At 41.6% G+C, this 18,401-nt stretch overlaps 1 protein-coding gene across 1 annotated transcript in view; it reads right to left on the bottom strand.

Annotated features, from left to right (window-relative positions):
* CREBL2 (cAMP responsive element binding protein like 2) overlaps positions 1 to 18,401 on the bottom strand; it is a 33,174-nt gene that overhangs the window by 8,861 nt on the left and 5,912 nt on the right. The window contains exons 2-3 of the mRNA XM_065403082.1: positions 2,319 to 2,516; positions 1,208 to 1,355 (exon numbers count right to left, since the gene is read on the bottom strand). Coding sequence (XP_065259154.1) covers positions 1,208 to 1,355; positions 2,319 to 2,516 — 346 coding nt within the window. The remainder of the gene's footprint in view (positions 1 to 1,207; positions 1,356 to 2,318; positions 2,517 to 18,401) is intronic.

Below are 18,401 nucleotides of genomic sequence, written 5' to 3'. Positions count from 1 at the left end.
TGAATACTGGGTGCAGATGTGGTCACCCCATCTCAAAAAAGATATATTGGAATTGAACAAGTTTCAGAAAAGGGCAACAAAAATGATTAGGGGTATGGAACGGCTTCCGTATGAGGAGAGATGAATAAGACTGGGACTTTTCAGCTTGAAAAAGAGACGGCTAAGGGGAGATATGATTGAGGTCTATAAAATCATGACTGGTGTAGAGAAAGTAGATAAGGAAGTGTTGTTTACTACTTCTCATAACACAAGAACTAGGGGGTCACCAAATGAAATTAATAGGCAGCAGGTTTAAAACAAATAAAAGGAAGTATTTCTTCACACAACGCACAGTCAGCCTGTGGAACTCCTTGCCAGAGGATGTTGTGAAGGCCAAGACTATAACAGGGTTCAAAAAAGAACTAGATAAATTAATGGAGGATATGTCTTATCAATGGCTATTAGCCAGGATGGGCAGGAATGGTGTCCCTAGCCTCTGTTTACCAGAAGCTGGGAATGAGTGACAGGGGATGGATCACTTGATGATTATCTGTTCTGTTCATTCCCTCTGGGGCACCTCGCATTGGCCACTGTCGGAAGACAGGATACTAGGCTAGATGGACCTTTGGTCTGACCCAGTAGAGCCACTCTTATGTTCTTATGTCTTTATAACCTCAGTACACAAAAAGCATGCTGATAACAGCCCTTTTACTTAGACAGCCTAAAATGCTTCATTAGAAAGAATTCTCACTACCTTTTCTTTGGGAAGTTCTCACAACTCCATTGTTTGCAGCAGGCCTTTGATATTCAGCAGGGGAAAAGCCTTCACTCTTATAAAGTGCCTTTTCTCTGGCCCATGAAATTCCATTTAACTTTTGCTAAGATATAATTTGTTAAAAGTTGCAGTTTCCCTTCTCTTGCTTGCATTCTACAGAACAGGTCAAATGTTTAATATTTCATCATAGGGAAAACATCTTCTGCTCTGAAACGTGTCAATTTCTCTTGAAAATTATCACCCAGCTTTGCAGCTACTACAACAGCATGTGTTGTACTTGTTTATGTAAATATCATATAAAGTCTTTATACATCCCACTAAACCCTTTGTCTCAATGCTACAATCGATCACTTGTGTACGAGAACACATCCTTATGCATCTGCCTACCACCATGGCATTCCTACACGAAGAAAGACTCAGTTCGTATTTTGTTATCACAGGCATGATACTCACAGGGATTGTTACTGTGTGTTTCTGTCTTCCCAGCCTTGGCAAGTTTGGTTGAGTTCTGCTGTGCTTTGCTTTGCTCCTCCCCAGTTAGCAAGGCTTTTATTTCAGAGGGGATTTTCCCTTGGTCCATTGCCATGCACCACTGCTTGTACTGAAATATGCAAACACATTAAGCACTAACAAACTGGCAAGATCACATTAGCAGACAAAACAAAGCTGTAATCTTTACCTTCTGGTATCTTCATTTAAGGTCTACATTTACTAGGCTGGAGCCTTTTACATGATTGCTGATGAGTCAAGCATGTGTCCGTGATTGCATACCTGGCCTGAGTAAATCTTGCTTCAGTTAATAAAACTACTACTGGTGGCAGTGCTACATACTACAATACAGTAATTATTTAACTGTAAAGAACACTGTGTGCATTTACTGGCATGTCAATAGGGAGAATACTCTTCCAGCTCAGCACCTTTTAAAACAATGATTTCACATCAATCTAATGCTGGTGGATACTCAGGAGTTCTTTTCTGGTACTCTGCAAGCCAGAATTATGGGACGCTTCCCTTCCTTTCAGCCACATCATAACTGATTAAAACTTCCTCATTAGTGGGCTACAAAACATACAAACTTTTTTGATTTTGAGGGACAGAGGGATGGGAAAATAGAGGTTACCAACCTAACCTCTACTGGTTAAACTATAAATAAAAGCTACCAATCAAAGAAGAGAAAGTAAAGGATTGTTGTTTGACTATCAACTGACTACAAACTACAGATGACTCTACATATCAATATTTCAGTATGCCCCTTCCCAGCCTTTGAAATCAGACACTTTCCCAGATATAAGAAATAAGACTTTAAGATGACAAACTCATGCACAGCAGTCACCTTGCTTACCTATATCTAGTACAAATATGACGAATCTTGTAAACCTCTTCTTATACCAGGATCATAGTCAACATGCAAACCAAGCAAGCACTCAACATATTTGTTCTTGTGATTTTGACATCGTATGACCTAATCGTGCTCTCATTTAAGTCAATAGCAAAACTCTCAATGACTTCAATAAGAGCAGGATCTAGCCCAAACCCAGGTTTAGGTTAGAAGAAAATTCCTTACCATTTCCAGCTCTTCTCTAAGTGCACAGATTGCTCTCTCTCTGCTTGATACCAGCTCTTCCAGATACTGGTATCTCAGCTTCTTTCTCGCTCTGCATTCTCTCGCACTCTGACGACTTCTCTCAAGTTTTGCCTTCAAATCTATTTTGGCTGGTTTACGACCTCGTTTGCCTGGTTTCTTTACTTTGCCTCCGAGCACCTATAAGATGACAGTAAATTAAACTTCCATTCAGCGGAGGGGGGGGGGGGGGGAGAATAAGCACGAACCTCCTCCTGTTGTGGGGAGGGGAGCCTACTGCTGGGAAATTTATCGTGAAGGAATAAAAGTGGTATATAAAATCAAAGCAGCAATATTCCATCAAATTATCTGATGCCTCAAGCGTAGAATTTAGCTATTTTAGTTGATACTGGATAACAGAGGAAGAAGAGTTTACTTTTTATTTTGGGGGGCTGATGAAAGAAGTTATAAAACAGCAGCAGCAGCACAAGGACTTCTTAATGTGAAGTCACTGCTCAGGCTACCCCAATATGACCTGGAGAACCATTTTGCAGAAGCACAAAAAGATCAGTCAACTCATCAGCAAAGTCTGAGAGCCTGTTTGAGCATCAACTGCCATTATGAACCATTACATGCAGTGAGGAATCCTGTCCACTAGGGATGTTATAGAACCCCAAGGTCAGTATGGAGTTTAGCATCTTAAATTGGCATTTATGATTATATAATAATGCTAAAATTATTTTGTTTAATAAAATTACAAGGCTGATTTCCAAATTCACAAAAGAGAAAATTCACAAATTAAAAGTACTAGCCAGAAAAAAACAAATCATATACAAATCATGGCTGCAGCCAAGCTTTCTAGGGTCTCATGTAGACATAAGTCTAAATAAATAAATAAATAAAAATCTATTCATCAATATGAGATAGCGGCACTTCTTGTTTGCAAAATACACTTTACAAAAGGAATCTCAATCTATATACACAGACTTGTGCATCTTTAAGATCAGCTCTGCAAAGTCTGACTCACCCATGACAAATTTTTGTTTTTTCGATAGATGACAAAAGTATTGTCTTCATGGAGATAGGCAGGTACAGTAGATTGTTTGTCTGTGTTGGTAAGTTTTCATGATTTTGCAAGGCTGATCTTAAATGCTTTATTGATACACAAAACAGCAATATTGTAAAAGTTAATAAATTGAGAAATATTTCATGTTACAGTTTCTCTATAATCTTGACTCCTCTCTCTCTCCTTAGGCTTTTACCAGTCCATCTAACTGTATATTCGTTTTTTTATTCTATAGATCTTCATTAAAAAGACAATAGTGGTAATGACTATGAGTTACCTAAGGCAACACAAAAGGCTTGCTCCTCAAAATCTAAAATACATTCTAAACTAAAAAGCCCTCTAACCATTGCCTCACTATAACGTTACATATAGCAACTTGAAATAATTGTATAGAGCTACAGCATATTCTTAGTTTACAACTGTATACTGTAGCATCTTCCATCTCAAAATATATACACTTATGCTCTTTGGAGCAGGCACGGTCTTTTTGTTATGTGTTTCTACAATATCTATTATGGTGAGTTGGGGTTTCTAAATGTTACGGCAATAAAAAAATTAATAAAAAATAGTAATCATGCAGTACCACCAAAGTGCAGCCACCTCGGTGATGCAGATTATGCTACACGACAGTGAGAAGTAGTAAACGTTGGCCATGGATACCAGAACAAAGCTCTATTCTTTCAAAGAGTACCACAGAATCGTTGATGTCCTTGCAAAACAGGCAAAACACCTCAGATGTTAAAGTTTCATACCTGAAAGCACACACACATGCACGCCCACAGCAAATTATGTGACATTCTACTTATGTGCCACAGAAGAATGAAGGGCCAAGTTGACCCTGATGGGATTCGAAACCCTGGTTCCAGGGAGTCTATTCTAACCCTAGTCCATCCCACCCGCATCCTCTTAGTTCTGAGTCATTTCCAAAGGAATCTAGGACAGATTTTAGTTAACTGGTAATTTGGTTACATTTCCATTCTCAATGTCCTTCGTTTCTATTCCACCCCCTCTCCTGTCCCAGCACTGCCACCTCCACAGGAACTGAATGTGTACTCCATGTAAAATACCCAGCTACCATTACTGAATTAGGAGAATCTACTTTAAAATGTACATTTCAAATACCTCAGTGTGCAGAAAGGAATAATTTTTCTACCATTTACTCCTCAATTCCCCTCCCAACATATTTTGCTTCTAATGCAAAAGGCAGCACCTAGATTTCTTTCAAACCCGGTATTGGTGCTATTACATGGAGTTGCCCTGCAAATGTTTTGCTAGGCATACAGTCCACGCTACCAACCAAAGAGAAACGCTCACTGTAGGGTGATTAGAATCCTTCAGTTTGATGAGCAGAGCACTGGGGCTTTCCTCTACACCCAATACCTTCATGGATCACTGGTTTGATTTTCCCAGATTTCAAAAACCTGTGATGAATACACCAGTTAGTACTGCACCTTTAGCTTGCGATTCAGACATAGCAACTTACGCACGCACTGTATTTTTCTTATAGGCAAGTGTTCAAATGTTACAGCACGTTTTTATTGCACAACACAAACATTGTAGAACAAGTGATATCTGTGATTATCAAAGCAAGTTTGTTTTGCAGCATCACGCAGTAAAAACAATTTATCACTAAGTGAACTCATGTTCTATAATGAAAAGTGGATTAGACAATAGAACTCATTCTTTATGTAGTGAAATGATTCAGCGATCACTTGGCAGCCTAATCCTATCCCCTCATATACTGCCTTTTCTAATTTATTCAGAAGTGGCTGCCTGCCCTGAGCAAACAGGGGAACACAGCGTACTTCATGAACTTCTATTGATTTTGAAACAAATATAATGCAGTCATAAGATCAGAAGAAAATTCAAACCCTTTGTCAAGTTTGAGCTGCAGAATGTTATTTTAATTGTAAATTCCCTGCACCCTTCCTATGACAGAAGACTCCAAAGCACATTATTTAAGATTTCCTATTTTAAATTCAAATAAAAAATGCCAATGGAACAAAATTCATTCTCACATTCCAACATCGATCTCACTAGGCTATACCTGTGGTCAATTTGGCCCAAGGCATATAAAGTTCTGCAAGCACCTTGTCAGACACATTTATAATAATTGGCTGGTTTCCATGCAAACTAAATGTTTTGCTCTACTGCAATAACTAAGGCTTGGTTGCGTATTCCAATATGGGTTACTTGTATAATGCTTTATATGTTTAAACTGCTACAGGAGTTATATATTATATTAAATAAATAAATAAGAAGGGCCCCAGGCACTCAGAGTACATTATCTTTTTTATCCATCATCCGAAACACGATCATGGGACTGGTACATTAATCTTCCCAAAGGAGGTTCCACAGTTTCTGGATATTACATTATCCCAGAGATCACATCTTAATGATCTAAGCATCAGGTTTGAAACACTTAAGACTCTATGGAACCATGCATTTAGATCACTGCAAAGTTGAGAGAGAGAGAGAGAGAGAGAGAGTGTGTGTCTGTCTCTCTTAAATCCAAGGTCCTGTCTGCTCTGAATGAACATTAAGGATCCCCTGATTCTTTCCATAAGAAGAGAGATTTGCCTTTGTGTTCTTAAGCAAAAGCTCACCTCTTACACTGTTGTGCAATGTGCTACTTGGCTGCTGCCATCTTTCCCAGGAGTAGCTGCATTCAATTTCAGTGACACTGTACATCAGGGGTAGGCAACCAGTGGCACTCACACTGCCCGGGTCCTGGCCACTGGTCTGGGGAGGCTCTGCATTTTAATTTAATTTTAAATGAAGCTTCTTAAACATTTTAAAAACCTTATTTACTTTACATACAACAATAGTTTAGTTATATATTATAGACTTCTAGAAAGAGACCTTCTAAAAATGTTAAAATGTATTACTGGCACGCGAAACCTTAAATTAGAGTGAATAAATGAAGACTCGGCACACCACTTCTGAAAGGTTGCCGACCCCTGCTGTACATTTACAGTTTATGAAGCAGTTAGCTTATCCTTTCACCTTGACGGACCTCTACTCGCGCTACACAACACTTTTTATATTTTGGTACACTATTTGCCCTCCCTTCCAAGTTCTCTGATCGCTTGAGCCGCCCTATACACAGGGCTCTATCCACAGATGGGAGGGCAGCAGGCTACGTCTTTAAGGTCACTACTCCCCTATGAGTTAACCGCCACGACTGTGGTAATTTAAATGTGAAGCATCCTCCACTCTGATTTGAGATTGATATCAACAATTCCACAATATTCTAATCTCCACACAGCCCAGGAAGAGTCTCAAGGTTTCAACCACAGGTTCTCACATGATTCTGCTCCACTTTGCACATAACCAGGTGATTTAATACAATCCTGCTACCACAACAGGTATTTTTCTTGGGAACATGGGACTTTACTGTACATTTGAGAAACATGGCTAGAAAAAAAATCTTGGTTAAATCCTTTGTATTACTGTCTCTTCCTTGACTTCCAGTCATGTTTGCTTAGTTGGTTGCTATGTTGATATGAGAGCAGAGAAAGACATAAGGCAGCACGGCAAGCTGAATCTAGGCATGGATGAAAGAAAAAAATAACTCCTAAACTCCCTTTCTATTTGCACTGGAATTATTAGCATTCAGCAACTGTCTTTTTAAACAGTCATATGTGATCAAGAGCCAAAAGAGAAAGATCATCATTAGTAATGATAATAATGACATCTGTTTGTCATATGCAGTGTTGTTGTAGCCGTGTTGGTCACAGGATAATAGAGAGACATAAGGTGGTGAGGTAATATCTTTTATTAAATTAACTTCTGTTGGTGATAGACAAGCTTCCGAGCTTGCACAGAGCTGGAGAAGAGCTCTGTGCAACTCTCTCACCAACAGAAGTTGGCCCGATAAAAGATATTACCTCACCCACCTTATCTGTTTGTCAGAAATCCAAAAGAGTTTATATTTAAATTAATTTTTTTTGCAGATTTCAGAAACCAAGGAAAAATGTCTTCTCCCCTTTCTAATACCATACCGAGATCTTCATATCGCTCTTGCTCATGCAAGGTATCTGAGTTCAGGGGATAGCTACTTGGCTTGGGAGGGATATGAAGACAGCAATCAGCTTTCTGACAGGAGGAAAAAGGGCAAAAGAGCAATGGGAAGAGACCTGGCAGAAACCCGGAGCAACTATGCTAGACTCCAGAGGGAACCATGTACAGAATCAGATTCCTCACTGGAAAGACAGATCAACACGACATGGAGAATATGAGCACTGGTGGGGAAACTAAGGACTGAAGGCAGGGTGGATAAAAATCAATGATTTTAAAAAAAAAAAATCAAAATAATCAGATTTTTTTTTATTTAAATCGGATTTTTTGATAAAATGCTTTTTGAAGAAAAAACCTATCTAAAGGTAATTTTAATCAGATACATTATAGCTCAAAGATACCTCATCATGGAATAGGGATTATAAATTGTAATTCAATAGTATGAGACAATATAGTCATGTAATGTTTAAGAAAAGTTTTGTAAATGAGTTCCAATAGTTCATGGATTAGGGATCCAATTTTATGGGGTTCCACAGGCTTCTGTATAGACTATTTAGGTTAATCTTTCTACCTACCCAGTGGGGCTCAGTCTAGAAGATACCATCAGAGATGCTTAGTTTGCAGTTCTCAAACTGTGGATTTGTCTCTCCACAGGTAACATGCTTGTTAACAGCAAAAATGTTTTAAATAAATACAATAAAATAAATAAATAAATAAATAGAGGTGAAGAATAACAAACCTCAACTCTATTGTCCCTCTGCAAAACCTCTCTCTAAAAGTGCAAAGTTTCAGAAAGTTCAATGAATAGAAGATTGTTGGGGGTGGAATAGATCTGGACAAGGAGAAGAAGTCTGGAGATAAATGTGAGAAGGGAGGGACATAGGCTTGTTTTGTTAAAATATTATATGTTTGCTGTTGAAGAAAAAAATCCAGAATACTTAACACTGTTGTTTTAGTGAAATAAAACAATTTAAATGTCTGGCTGGTGATGATCTCCTCCTAATACAGCCTGGCAAGAAAATCCTCCAAATATTAACGATTAACCTGTTGAATTGGAGATAGTTCACCTCCCAATGACTTCATACATATCTGCTTCAATTACCTTTGGTAAATGAAATAACCAAACAATCATTCATTTTCTGATATAGCTGTAAAACTCATCTGAAAAGTTTTCAAAATAAATCACTGTTTAAAAATATATAGTGTGTGCCTTCTAAAAATGAAACCTACATCTATCTCTGAGTTGTGAAGAATATGTATTAAGGTTATAACAACGAACAAAAATGCACTTTTATGTAGCAAACCATGATTAAATCGAGTCTTCCTGACTAGTGATTTAAATCAATTTGATTAAAATCAAATCCACCCTGGCTGAAGCACATTGATAGGATAATGTGGGAAAGTTGGCACTGCTGCTGCATCAGCATGTATTTCCCAGGGTGATGTTTTGGGGATCTCCCAAACTAGTAAGAGGTTCTGTTGCCACCTGCTCTGTAACCTTGGATGCCTTAATGCTATGCTGCAATGAATCAGAGCCCCGACACCAGTAGCCACCCAAGTATAAAAGTCTCACCCTAGCTTCCACCAGCCTAGTTACTCCTTCCAGGTTGACACCAACAACCTTTCCAGTCCTGAGTCTCCCCAAATCTGTCCACCTCGAGTTCTTAACTACCAGGCACTTGGACTTTTCCCCTCTGGCTCATCACCCCTGAAGACGTAAAACCAGCCCCGACACTAGCTTTGCTTTGGCACATACATTCCACAGTTTGCACACCACAGACCTGCTTGGGTTAAAAATAAACAAAAGGTTTATTTAATAGAAAAAAGGTCACAGATTCAAAGATAAAATAGGAAAAGCAAAGATATACCAGTTGCACAGAAAATAAACAAAGATGCAACCTCAGGCTTTACACTTTCAAATGAGATCAACTCCCTTTTCTAATACAAGTTGCCTATTGCCTCTGAACAGTTTCCCAGTGTATCATGGACAGCACCTGTCAAGTGACTGTCCCTCAATTTCTGGATGCTGTTCAGTTCAAACCCCTTCCATTTTTAAAGGTTTGCAGTTTTGTTCACTATAGATATTCAAAGTGGGGGAAAACTCCCCCCATTCTTAGTTTTCCAAGACTGGGGTTTTCTTTTCCGTTTCAAATTGTTTCAATGTTTTCCCATTAACTTTAATGGTCCATCATTTGTCTTTTCCTGGATTGTACAATCCTAGATGATCAAAGCTACTCTCCTCTGATTGGGGAGGCGGCCCCTCCCTGCCTGGCTGCTCACCATCCCACTGTGAGGTGAGCTGAATGCTACACCACAAATTATGAGCACAATTTTATACATACACAAAAACAAATTCATAACCACAGTCTGTACACATATCTCATAATGATCATGATCATTACCAACGTTCATAAAAGACCTTACTTTACATTTTTATAGCACAATAACATCGTATTACTCCTGAGGGCATTCTGCACCAAACAATTAAAAATTCTGCACACAATATTTTAAAAATCTGCAAGTTTTATTTGTCAATAAATAAATGCAGAGGCCCAAGCACGGCAGTGGGGAGCACAGGCCACTGGCTGCATGAATGTGGGAGATCACCCTGCAGCCCTCTCACCCTCCACCCCTGGGACAGATTCAGCAGTGAGGCTGCACCCGACCCTGATGCAGCACAAGGCCTGGGCCCGCCCCAAAAACACCCTAGGGCCCTGCCCCTCTGCACCAGGTGTGGGGCAGGCAGGCTCAACCACACAGAATCCAAGTATGGAGGGGCTCAGTGTGGGGGGATCCAGGTGTGAGGTGAGAGGATTCTGTGTGGGACAATCTGTGCAGGCAGCTCAGTGTGGGGTCTAGGTGTGGGGGGATCTGGATGCACAGAGGCTCATTTGGGGGGAGGGGGAAGTGTTCCCAGGTTCTGGAGCAATGGGACTCTGCAGGGGCTTCCAGGTGAAGGTGGTTGGGGCTCAGTAGAGGGGTGTGGGGGTCTCAGCAGGGGGGTCTGGGTGCAGGGGGAGTGGGGCTTGGTGGGGTGGAGGTCTGGGTGCAGCTAGTTGGGGGTCAGTGACATGGGGGTCTGGATGTGGGGGCTCATCAGGGTGGGGGCTTGAGTGCAGGGAGCTCAGTGGGGGGTGGTCTGGGTGCAGGGGTGGGAGTCTGGAGGCAGGGGGGTCTGGGTGCAGGGGGTAATGTTCTGGTATCGAGGGCTGGGGTGTGATGGGTGTATGGGGTGAGGCTTGGCAGGGATGTCTGGGTATGGGAGGTCTGGATGCATGGGGAGCAGCTCCCCGTACAGTGACCCCTCCTCCCACAGATGAGGAGAGAAGGGGGCAGGAAGCAGGGGAGGATGACGAGCTTCCTGCAGCTGGGGAAGGTTTCTGGGAGGTGGGTCTGACACAGCCCCAGCCACTCCTTGCAGGGGAAGAGGAAGTCACGTCCTCTTCTACCTCCAGCCCAGCCAGGACTAGTAGCTGATCCCGGCTCAGGGTAGGAGCCACTAGCTGGGGTGTCCCCAGCCCTGCAGTGATTTACCTCTCCGTCGGCTGCTCTGGGTGCCTGAAACAATGTACCTGCACAGCTAGGGGAGTGGTGCATGACTGCTCTTGCAGCTTCCCTTTGCTTCCCTGTCAGAAAGTCATATTTCTGCAGGGACGCAAAGAAATCTGCAGGGGACATGAATTCTGCACATGTGCAGTGGCACAGAATTCCCCCAGGAGTAAAACTGTATACTCAACTGCTTATTCTATGGGATTCACACACCCCATTCACACCACAGGGTGTCTGGACCCTGACTCTCACAACCAGCTCTATGGATTAATACAGGATTGCACTCCGCATAGCTATCAATATCTCTCAGCAGCTCCCAATTCACTTGAAAAGAAGTTATTAGTTACTGAACTGTGCAAACACCATTTCAGCCAGCAGCACTTGAGGTTAAACTAACAGAAAGGTTTCTTGTCTGTTCAAGATCTCTGCATACACAAAAATTATATTCTCTAGAATGGGGGCAGTGTGTCACACAAATACCAGAGACTACATGAAAATTAGAAATTGCATACATACAAGCAGAATGTTGTAGCTTATATGGTGATTCAGGTACTTGCTCTTATAAAGTATAATGGCTGAAGGTATACAGACATGTCAACTCTCGCAATCAATTCTTAGTAAAATTAAGCCTCACTCATGATCTCGCAATAAAACTCTCAATGTCAGGATTTTTTTTCCCCAACAAGGCACATTCTAATGTGTTTCCAGTCAAACAAGAGTTACCCCACCCTAAAAAAAGGAATGCAGCTTCTCCACCTGGCAGTTAATTCCAAAGTACTTTGAAAGACAATGAGAAATCATTTACATATCAGATAAACAAAACTATCCAGCTAACAGGTGGCTACACTCCAGCAGGGAAACTTCAAATAAGCAATTGAATCAACTGGGGAAAAAAACTCCTGACATTTGAGAGTTCTAAATGTGAGGCTTAATTTTACTTAGAAATCCTGTCAGCCCCAGGGGCTGCTCCCCTGCCAGCCTGGGAAGTGGGAGAGGGGACCCCACTGCAGCCCCACCAGGCCTTGGGAGGGTGCAGAACTCTAAGGAGCAGAGGTGAGGCTGGCGGCAGCAGGGGAGCTGAAGTGAGGAGGGTGGAGGCTGTTGGGGTAGGGGACTGTATTGATGGTGGGTTCTACGCAGACCGGTTGAGTGCCGGGAGGGTGAACTGAGGGCGGTGAGGATCGATGGAGTAGGGGAGTTGAACTGATGGGGTGAGACTGAACTGAAGGGGGGCTCAACTGAGGTAGGCTGGGTGGGGAGAGAACTGATGGGAGACTGGGGGACAGGATTAATTGCTGGGCAAGAGATGGGCAGATGTGCTGGATAAGCTGATTTTGGCCCCTGCTGCACACTCCCACATGTGGGCAACACTAATTGTCACATGTACACACCCTGGGGATGGACAGGGGGAGTTCAAATATCAAGAGACCTAAAAAAACACAATATAATCTTTTATTAAAATGTCATGATTTGGGGGCCAATCTCATGATTTTAGGGGTCCGACTCATGATTTTTAATTTCTTGAAGTTGGCAATTCTGGGTATAGGTCTGCAGTTTCCTGGGTAATTAGTCTTTCCCTAACCTCAGTCATATACATTGGCCCACTCTTATATGTTAAAAGTTAGGGCTTAGATGGACGCCATAGACATATATATGTCAAGCAAAACTTCAGTCATGAGACAAAGAATTCATTTAAATACCTTAGGTAGGGATATTAGTGAAAATTATATGGACCCAGTGCAGTTCTATCTGCAAATGACAAATGTCCCTAAAACACCTGGGCTAAATTATGGCTGCCCTTGCACAGATGTATGAGAGTATGAGAAGACCCTGTACACTTTCTCCTCCACCCTATCACTCCCACAATTTGTCTAAGGACTCTGGACCATAAGGGGTGAGGGCACGGCGATGACCTTATACCTCCCCACCCCCAAATCATCATCATCATTTTAGTATAGGAGCATGTATTACACCTTTTCTATCGGTTCACCAGGGGGCCCCATCATGCTTTAAATGGGCACTACCATTAGGTATGCGAGTGAAAGTGAGATGTACCTCCTTATCCTCCCTTTTGCAGATCTATCTAAAGAGGTATAATTTGGCCCTCTGTGAGGCAATGTATTGGAGAGAACATAACTTTGGTTTCATGATCCTTGCCACACTGTACCACATTAACAGCACTAACATATAGTAAGGCACTGATTATTCATCTACAGATTACCGTATATACTTGTTCATAAGCCGAATTTTTTTTAGTAAAAAAGGGAAGCACCAGAGACGGGGGTCGGCTTATGAGCGGGTATAGAGAGGGAGAGGTGGGACACAGCCCCTCCCCCCAACAGAGGGAGCAAGGAGAGCAGCACAGCCAGCAGAGCCAGAAGGGAAGAGGCGGGGCCAGAGTCTCTCCGCTTCTGGCCACGCTGCTCTCCCCCCAGCCTCCGAAGCAGCTGCGGCTCCGGGGCTGGCAGGCAGCAGCCGTGCCACTCGGCCCCACCCCCCAGAGCAGGCTGTGGCCGCGCCGCCCAGCCTGCCGGAGCAGCTCCAGCCAGGTCAGAGACATCCTCCCCTGGCCCTCCCCAGATAAGGTGGGAAGGGATGGGATGGGGAGAGTGTGGGGGTCCCAGGCTAGGGGTAGGGTCATGTGGGGGGTGGTCACAGGGGTTACTCCCCTGACTCCCAGCTTCTCCCCCCCAAAAAAATTTCCCCACCAGTTGCTGTCCCAGCCCGTCAGAGTAAAGCAGCTGGCGCACCGGGACACTTTGTTTACTTAGGTTTACCTCCGTGCCTGCGGACGCTGGAGGTAAACAAACCATCTCGGCCCACCAGTGGCTTATCCTGATGGCCCGGGAGCCAAAGTCTGCTGACCCCTGAATTATAGGGTCGGCTTATGAACGGGTTATAAAAATTTTCCATTTTTACTTATGCATCTTGGGGGGTCGGCTTATAAACAAATCAGCTTATGATCGAGTATATACGGTATATTTTATATCTATAAACGCTAAACACACCACACTTGTAATGGTAGGAAAAAAATTCTATCCATATTCGCAAGCTTTCTCTCTGCAATGGTAATCAAAAATGTATTAAGCCACAAGCCCTAAAATAAAAATGATGATACCTACCAAATTGCAGTATATCACTTACATTAATACAATATAACCCAACTGCACACAATGCAGGAGATTCTGATATTATGGTACATTTCATGTTTCACATTGATTAACTGACTTCCATCTAATTCTTGGACCTGAGCCATCAGTGCTTGAATTCACTAGTAGGCCCAGTTTCCCAAATCACAAAAAGAAAGCTATCCAGACTGAAATTAATAGCTATTCAAAAATATAAATGTTCAATTAGTGAACATACTTTTATTGAATCTTAAATAGCATAATGCCTAGTACCAATGATTCCCTACAAAGTTTAAGCATTTTTATAATGTAAAAACCTTTATAGTATATATTTACACAGAACCCCTAATTCTACCCAGCATGCTTTCAGAGACACCTATTATTTAAAAAAAATAAAGGATTTATATTAAAATAAATACAAAGGATATTTAAAAAGTTAAAAACTTGGGCCAAGCACTACAGTGTTACGCTTTGTCTACACTGACAAGTGAACGACAAAACTTTCATCGTTCAGAGGTGTTAAAAAAAAAAAAAAAAAAAAAAAACCATCCCCCCCTCCCCCCCAAAAGACAAAAGGTTTTTTTTAGAGAAAAAGTGCCGGTGTGAACAGTGCTTTGTTGACAGGAGCACTCTCCTGCAGACAAAGCTACCGCTGTTCGTTGGGGGTGGAAGTTTTTTGTTAGTGGGAGAGCTCTCTCCTGCCGACAAACAACAGCTACACTGCGCACCTTCTAGTGGCACAGCCGTGTCGCTAAAAGCTGCGTAGTGTAGTCACAAAGCCTTTGTGTTCTGTACTGCCCATCAGGAAATGAAGTAGGTTCAATTTCAGTACCACTATCTAAACTGTCTAGCATTACCCTGAGTGCTTCCTATTGTTCAAAAGTCAGCAGCCGCCTTCTGACCACTAAGGAACTGTGGCCTGACATCAACATATGTTACACTACAGAGAGTACATACCGATTTAATTGCATATCTATTCTAAACAAGCCCAGGCATTTTTTTAAAACCGCAAGTCAAAGCTACTTGATATTTGCTTTCAGATTAAAACCTAAATGTAAACAAGAAGAATATTTTAATGTTGCTATAGGTTCCTTTCATCCCGAACAGCAAAAGGGACTTTACAATTTACTATGGCCCCAAACCTTAAGCCACATACCATGAAAAAGCTCCAACTGGTAGGGAACACAGCAGCCCATCTCCTTAACACAGGTCACTATGAATACATATCCCAATGCTTCATTCCCCACACTGACTGCTCAATGAACAAGAGTCCAGTTTGAATGTCACACAACAGTTACCTCTAAGTACTTCATAGGACTGGCCTTAATTGCCTGGGAGATCACCTCTCTCTCAGTGACCACAGCCTCCCACAACAGCGAGGTACCACAGCAACAGAGAAATTGTTAGAGGGAGTCTCATGAGTGACCAAGACCAAATTTTCATAGGAGCTTGAACTAGACTATGTAACCCACTTCCACTAGAGATATGGATGACTGCAGGCCTCATTATTTAGAGACAAGCACAAAATTAATTTCACCAATTTTGCTTTCCCTCAAATTCCTCACATCTGTTCATACCCAAGCATAAAGAAAAAAATCCTATAAATTAATCAAGCTATTTCACCGAGAGGGGAAAATGTTATTGTAATTCCTATTTGTAAATACTTAGAAGGCACATAGATTCTACAGTGATGGGGACTATATAAGTAAGCACCTACTAAGATCCTTCTTCCTGTACAGACTCCCACTGAACTCAGCTTTGTCGTCAATTATATTATACAGTGTGCTACGCAGATTAAAAAAAACAAGTAAGGTCACAAAAATTAATGGGATTCTGCACAGGTCCACACCTATGTTCCCTTTTGCAGGATAGGGGCCTACAGGATTTACATACAGAAACACAGCCAACTCTGGGGTATAGGGCAGCAATCAAGCAGTACTGCACTTGAATACTGGAACAAAACCTAATTTAATAGAAGCATCACAGGAACTAATGTCTATGCAAAGTAAACAAGATTTTGGTTTTTATGGTTCCACTGGTAAAAACTATGCATCACTGTTCTTCAATTGGCAGCTTGCAGGCCAGCTCCAGCCATGAGGGCCTTCTCTTTGGCCATCAGGAGGCAATAGGCATCAGCTCTTCCTTCATGCCTCCTGGGAATCAGCAGCCAACCAGAGCTGCTCAGGAAGCAGCAGAAAGTTCTCTGCCCTGCCACTCAGGAGCCTAGCCTATTCTCACAAGAAGAGGGGGTAGGGGAGAGAAGGAGCAGTCCCTGATCACAGGAGGGGAGAGAGGAGGAGGAGGAGGGAGCAGAAAGAACTCTGCAGCTCAGGGCTCCTCCATTCCTTCCCCCCTCCCTTCTGTGCGCAGGGATACCTCCTCTGCTCCCCGTCACACCCAGCCGGGGAAGGAGGGTGAAGAACCCCTGGAGCACCCCTCCTCCCGCCCCCCGCAGCCTGGAAGGGGAAGGGGGCCTTCATTGCAGGCCCCTTCCCCCCCCGCTCTCCAGCCTGGGAGAGGGGGGTGTAGAAATCCATCAGCCACAGAAGTGAGGCCGAGGGCCACAGCGGATGGGGGGGCGAATTGATGGGGACTGGACAGAGACCAGGTTGGATACAAATCAATGATTTTTTTTTAAATAAAAAAAATCGATTTTTTTGATAAAATGCTTTTTGAAGAGAAAACCTATCTAAAGATAGTATTAATTAAGATACATTATAGCTGAAAGATATCTCATCATGGAATGGGGATTATAAATTCTAATGCTATAGTATGAGACAATATAGTCATGTAATGTTTAAGAAAAGTTTTGTAAATGAGTTCCAATAGTTCATGGATTAGGGACCCAATCTTATGGGGTTCCACAGGCTTCTGTATAGATTATTTAGGTTAATCTTTCTATCTACCCAATGGGACTCAGTCTAGAAGATACCATCAGACATGCTTAGTTTTGCAGTTCTCAAACTGTGGATTTGTCTCCCCACAGGTAACTTGCTTGTTAACAGAAAAAATGTTTTTAAATAAATGAACAATATATAGAGAAATAACAGACCTCAGCTCTACTGTCCCTCTGCAAATTTGTGTACACAGAATCAACCCCTTACCTCTCTCTAAAAGTGCAAAGTTTCAGAAAGTTCAATGAATAGAAGATTGTTGGGGGTGGAATAGATCTGGACAAGGAGAAGAAGTCTGGAGATAAATGTGAGAAGGGAGGGACATAGGCTTGTTTTGTTAAAATATTATATGTTTGCTGTTGAAGAAAAAAAATCCAGAATACTTAACACTGTTGTTTTAGTGAAATAAAACAATTTAAATGTCTGTCTGGTGATGATCTCCTCCTAATACAGCCTGGCAAGAAAATCCTTCAAATATTAACGATTAACCTGTTGAATTGGAGATAGTTCACCTCCCAATGACTTCATACATATCTGCTTCAATTACCTTTGGTAAATGAAATAACCAAACAATCATTCATTTTCTGATATAGCTGTAAAACTCATCTGAAAAGTTTTCAAAATAAATCACTGTTTAAAAATGTATAGTGTGTGCCTTCTAAAAATGAAACCTACATCTATCTCTGAGTTGTGAAGAATATGTATTAAGTTTATAACAACGAACAAGAATGCACTTTTATGTAGAAAACCATGATTAAATCGAGTCTTCCTGACTAGTGATTTAAATCATGATTTAAATCAAATCCACCCTGACAGAGACACTTCAGTTTAGTTTCCCTCTATTTACTGACATGCCATGTATTTAATTTAGAAATTTTTCATTTGCATTTAAATACGCTGGAGCTAGAATGTGTTGATACACTTCAACTTACAGTGGTACACATTTAATTAGACTCTTATGCAACATAAACCAATCAGAAATTGACATGCTTTCATTAGTTATCTTGATTGCATGCTGCACAGTACTTTTCTGGGGGGTGAAGGGTGAGACGAAGAGATCTAATGTCGAAAGTTCAGGCAATAAAAAGGAAGATTAGATGTCCATTTCTCATGAGTTTAACTTCTAATTTTAATTTAATAGTTTTAATATAATTAATACTAATAGCATGCTGTTATACAAGCATTACAGTGTATTAGTATAATTATTTGTTTACAGGATTTAAATGGAATATTTTGAAATTATTAAATACAATCTGGCACACCACTCTTGAAAGGTTGCAACCTCTTCGGAGGAAGGATCACTAGACAGCAAACACCCGAAGAGCCCTTTGGCCCACCAACATTTGGATACTGCCTTATCCGCCCTCCAGAAAATGTAATTGAATACCATTGTTATACACTGAACAGCCTCTGAACAGGAGATGCCATG

This window comes from Emys orbicularis, chromosome 1 (genome assembly GCF_028017835.1).
Source record: "Emys orbicularis isolate rEmyOrb1 chromosome 1, rEmyOrb1.hap1, whole genome shotgun sequence".
NCBI lineage: Eukaryota > Metazoa > Chordata > Testudines > Emydidae > Emys > Emys orbicularis.
The sequence above is the reverse complement of the archived record's forward strand: the minus strand, read 5'-3'. Positions and strand labels throughout refer to the sequence as shown.